This window comes from Scylla paramamosain, chromosome 34 (assembly GCF_035594125.1).
Source record: "Scylla paramamosain isolate STU-SP2022 chromosome 34, ASM3559412v1, whole genome shotgun sequence".
Lineage (NCBI taxonomy): Eukaryota > Metazoa > Arthropoda > Malacostraca > Decapoda > Portunidae > Scylla > Scylla paramamosain.
In genome coordinates this window covers 7,795,220-7,800,219 of record NC_087184.1, presented here as the reverse complement: position 1 = coordinate 7,800,219, position 5,000 = coordinate 7,795,220, and the positions used below count along the sequence as shown (strand labels likewise).

At 42.8% G+C, this 5,000-nt stretch overlaps 1 protein-coding gene across 3 annotated transcripts in view; it reads right to left on the bottom strand.

The window, feature by feature from the left end:
• LOC135090079 (E3 ubiquitin-protein ligase TTC3-like) overlaps positions 1-5,000 on the bottom strand; it is a 26,139-nt gene that overhangs the window by 5,504 nt on the left and 15,635 nt on the right. The window contains exons 22-25 of one of the 3 annotated variants that reach the window (XM_063986382.1): positions 4,089-4,229; positions 3,522-3,872; positions 2,596-2,652; positions 1,857-1,954 (exon numbers count right to left, since the gene is read on the bottom strand). In XM_063986382.1, coding sequence (XP_063842452.1) covers positions 1,857-1,954; positions 2,596-2,652; positions 3,522-3,872; positions 4,089-4,229 — 647 coding nt within the window. The remainder of the gene's footprint in view (positions 1-1,856; positions 1,955-2,595; positions 2,653-3,521; positions 3,873-4,088; positions 4,230-5,000) is intronic. The other 2 variants (XM_063986383.1, XM_063986384.1) reach the window with 2 other exon arrangements.

Genomic DNA, 5,000 nt, shown 5'->3' with positions numbered 1-5,000 from the left:
CGGCAAATACCGACTCTGCTTGCATACGCTGACGACTGCAGTCTCTCCCACTCCTACTGCCGCTCTGACAGGCAGCGAGCCATTAGAGAGCTGAATAGGCAGCTCACGCTGGTGATGGAGTGGGGAGAGGTGTGGCAAGTCAGCTTTGCTCCAGAAAAGATGCAGGCCATGGTCATCTCACGGTCCCCAGCTGCCTCCCCAGCCGTCTCAGGCTGTCTGATTTTTGGAGGCCAGACACTTCCCCTCCAGGAACATGTCAAGTTGCTGGGAGTGACAGTGGACAGTGGCCTGTGCTTTGGTGTTGCCCACCAGGTCTCCCAGCGAGTTTCTGCACTGCGTTGGATGTCAGGAAACCTCGACTCCTGGGGCATCCTCACACTGTACAATGTACAAGGCTCAGATACGGCCTTGTATGGAGTAAAGTGCCTTGTCCTGGATGTCGAGTGCCCCCACCCACTTGCAGAGACTGGATGCTGTGCAATGCCATGCCCTGCGCTTGGTGGGGATGGACGGACAGCAGTAGCAGCAGCAGAAGGAGCAGACCGGAGTCACGTCGCTGGAGCATCGGCGGGACGTGTCGGCGCTCGTGGTCCAGCACAAGGCCCGGGTTCTGGAGGTCCCTCATCTCAGCTCGCTAAGGCTCCCACCATGAGCTGTCCAGAGGGAGTCCAGGACCACCACCTCCAGTGACATGCTGGTGCAAGTGTCTCGATCTTACTCGAGGCAGCACCAGCGCTCTTACACAGCCAGAACCTCCAGACTGTGGAATGTGTTTACAGCAGCTACAAGTGATACACAGACAATGACACTCCAGCAAGTGAAAGTGGCTGCACACAGGTGGCGTAAAACACAAACTCCCACACTAGTGCTGTGTTAATCATGTGTATATATATATATATATATATATATATATATATATATATATATATATATATATATATATATATATATATATATATATATATATAGTAGGATGAGTTTGCCTTTTGTATATATTTTCTTCTTTACATTTAAGTATAGGCTTTTCAAATAACAGCATAAAAAACGTGTCGTTTTAAGCCTGATGTAAATTTTTGTTTAAATAAATAAGAGAGAGAGAGAGAGAGAGAGAGAGAGAGAGAGAGAGAGAGAGAGAGAGAGAGAGAGAGAGAGAGAGAGAGAGAGAGAGAGAGAGAGAGAGAGAGAGAGAGAGAGAGAGAGAGAGAGAGAGAGAGAGAGAGAGAGAGAGAGAGAGAGAGAGAGAGAGAGAGAGAGAGAGAGAGAGAGAGAGAGAGAGAGAGAGAGAGAGAGAGAGAGAGAGAGAGAGAGAGAGAGAGAGAGAGAGAGAGAGAGAGAGAGAGAGAGAGAGAGAGAGAGAGAGAGAGAGAGAGAGAGAGAGAGAGAGAGAGAGAGAGAGAGAGAGAGAGAGAGAGAGAGAGAGAGAGAGAGAGAGAGAGAGAGAGAGAGAGAGAGAGAGAGAGAGAGAGAGAGAGAGAGAGAGAGAGAGAGAGAGAGAGAGAGAGAGAGAGAGAGAGAGAGAGAGAGAGAGAGAGAGAGAGAGAGAGAGAGAGAGAGAGAGAGAGAGAGAGAGAGAGAGAGAGAGAGAGAGAGAGAGAGAGAGAGAGAGAGAGAGAGAGAGAGAGAGAGAGAGAGAGAGAGAGAGAGAGAGAGAGAGAGAGAGAGAGAGAGAGAGAGAGAGAGAGAGAGAGAGAGAGAGAGAGAGAGAGAGAGAGAGAGAGAGAGAGAGAGAGAGAGAGAGAGAGAGAGAGAGAGAGAGAGAGAGAGAGAGAGAGAGAGAGAGAGAGAGAGAGAGAGAGAGAGAGAGAGAGAGAGAGAGAGAGAGAGAGAGAGAGAGAGAGAGAGAGAGTCCTACTTACAGCTTTGATGCGTTGGGCACGGTCTTGGGCTGGGGACGGACCAGTTTTGGGGGAGGAGCAACAATGCCTCCCACAGTGTTGTTGCTGGGGAGAAGCTTCTGTAAAGAACAAAAAGATTGCAAAGGTGCACTTATTTTGGATTTTTCCTGAGGTTTAGTGGCAGGCAAGTGCTGACTAAATGTTTTCTTGATGACTATCACTGTATCTCAAATTTTGATGAGAAAGAAAAATAATAAAAAATAAATTAATTGAATTAATAAATAAATACAAAATAAATTAAAATCTAAAATTCACTAATAAAAACCAAACAACAATGATTGAACTCATGACAAAACTAACTCAAAATGTAATATCTACCAACAACAGGATGAGATAAGAGCTGAGTGTAGTGTTATGTAAGACTTAATAGAGAGATGTGGGACACCTTAAAATGCTTAAATGGTAACATGCATGGCTGTGGTCATATATCATTATGACCATGACTGGAAGCAGCTGAGTAGTTTTGTTATTTTCATCACTCCAAGACTTTTCATACATTATCCAAGTGTCAACTTAGCATTGTATCAGAACACTTCTTGTAGTAATTCACACACAAGTCTATCTGAGTTGGTCACACCAGGCCCAAAGACAAACCATGATCCTACTGCATTACTGCACTATGTTAGAGGTGTTAACGATGCCACCAATATGTCACAAATTACTACACACACAAACACATCCACACCCACAAGAGCCTTACTGCATGTGTTGTCCCAGATGGGCACTCCGCTAATCCTTCCCTCAGCCTGATCACAGCCTGATCACCAATGGAGAGAGCACCAAAGTTGTCACTGTTTCTCCTCAGTCAATTATCAACATTGAACACTCTAATAATCACATCTAAACTACATGATATGTCTAGTAATACAGTGCACCAAACTACACCAAGATAATCAAGAAATATCCATGTCTGATGGAGAGGGAACAGAGTGAGATGATTGGACGACTTGTTTTCTACACATGTTAAATTGACAGACATGTGCCTGGCGGTGTGGGACAACTTGTGTAACTGATGACTGAGGTCATTCACAGCCATTCTGAACTTGATACTCTGCTGCCAAACTGAAGGACATTGCATTGCATTGCAGCAATCTTATCCCTCACTTTAAAGGTGATCTTTAGTGTTGGAACATTTTCAGCCTAAAAGTGGGTCTGCATATCTATCTATATCAATCAATCTATTAAGTAGTGCACTGTACATTGCTGTTTCTTGTAACACTTGGTACACTGTTGTTTAATATTTCCCTTATATTTGTTAGGTTTTCTACTAAATGAGCAAATATGACATTCATAAACATTAATAAGTGCATTTTTTAACCATTTTTATATCAAGAAAGTAAATAAATAAATAAATAAGCAAGCAAACAAACAAAAATCTGAACCACTCTACACTTTCAGCAACTCTTTTTTACCATAAACCCATGTTCATTAATCATCTTCAAGAGAAAATAGCATGTTATTAGAAATAAAAAGAAGCATAATCAACAAAAGATTTCTTTCAATCTTCAGTACCATGTTCTCCCACTTTCAAACAATAAGCTTGTGCATCATTCACCATCTTTGCACCAAATCCTCCTTCACTCATGTAGGCTGAAGAAAATGTTGAGAGAGGCAGCAGGGACTCACCTGGAACTTGGGTTTGGTAACAGACTGTGTGGTGGGAGGAGGAGGTTGGTGATGGTGTAGTGTTGGTGATGTGGGCAGTGTGTGGTGGTGGAGGACAGTTGACTTGTTCGCCTCCACGTTGGCATTGACTGTGATGTCAGTCAGTCCGTATGCTGACGACTTTGTGCCATTAGTGGCGTCCGGCTCGTTAATGATGCCAGTCAGACCTCCTCCTCCCACTGCCCCTCCTACTCCTGCTCCTCCTCCCACTACCCCTCCTCCTCCACCTGGTGCTGGCACACTTGCTGGTTTTGTGGGCTTTTTAGCTTCCTTTGCTTGTACATTGAGCATATGATTACGTACATATATGGGCTGGAAGAGAGCAGTCAATTATGGATCCATTTCCTTTCTGGATTTAGGGTGTTTGTCAGTGTGCAAGTTTCCCCTTAGCCAAGTGAGTTACAGTGCTTTTAGTTCTTGGGTTTGATTTTGTCATAAAAGTTTAATTATTTCCATTATTATAACAAGGATTTATTAAATTTCATAAGGTAGAAAAAAGTGGACTGCTCCATCCTGAGGCTGACTTACCCGCGCAGAGAGAGCCTTAAAGCAGTCGTCAGCATTACGGAACGTGATAAATCCATACTTAGGGACTGGTCTGCCGTCTGCATTACAGCCCTTGTCAAAAACATTCACGGACACCACCTCACCAAACCGACTGAACAGGTTCTGCCACATGCAACACACAAGAATCATGCTTGTATCAAAGTGGCAATATAGCTACAACTGCTTCTGCTATTTTCATATATCATTACTCAAAATACCCTGTTCCTTATCATATCATAGGCACACATTTCTTTATATTTTAGCATTGTTAAGGCAGTTAAAATTTGACACATGGGATAAACTTTCCATTAATTTCTTGACAAATTAATAAATTTTGATGGAGTTGCAAGGCACTAAAAATTAAATGTTACACAGAACATAAGAGCATACTTAGTGTCTGCTAAGTTACTGGCATGGGTAGCCATTATGCTTCATAAAAATTCAAAGTGATTACATCCCATGGGCTAAGACAACCCACACTATGGCTGACAAACTAGTACAATGAATAACACTGACACTCTTGCTGTCCTTGTAGTCAGGAGCCCTTGTGGAACAAACTTGGCAGTAAGATAAATATGACAAAGATGATGATGAATCATTAAAGAGGACAGTCATCTTTATATCTACTTCAATATTCTTATAATAAACTTAATGTGTATCTGAAGTGGTAATTAATTAATTAAAAACTATACTAGTGACTGCTGTGCTGAGTCAGGTGGTGGTGTCACTGGGACTCATTAATTAGATGTCAAAACAGCACTGGCCAATTAGCAAGGTGATGTGAGAGCTCACTAGAGTGGAAAGATACCTTGTGCTTAGTGTTTGAGGATATGAAGAGCCAATGCAGGATTTGTTTAAAAATGAGCAGTGCAAACAATAAGGAATAATTGTAAA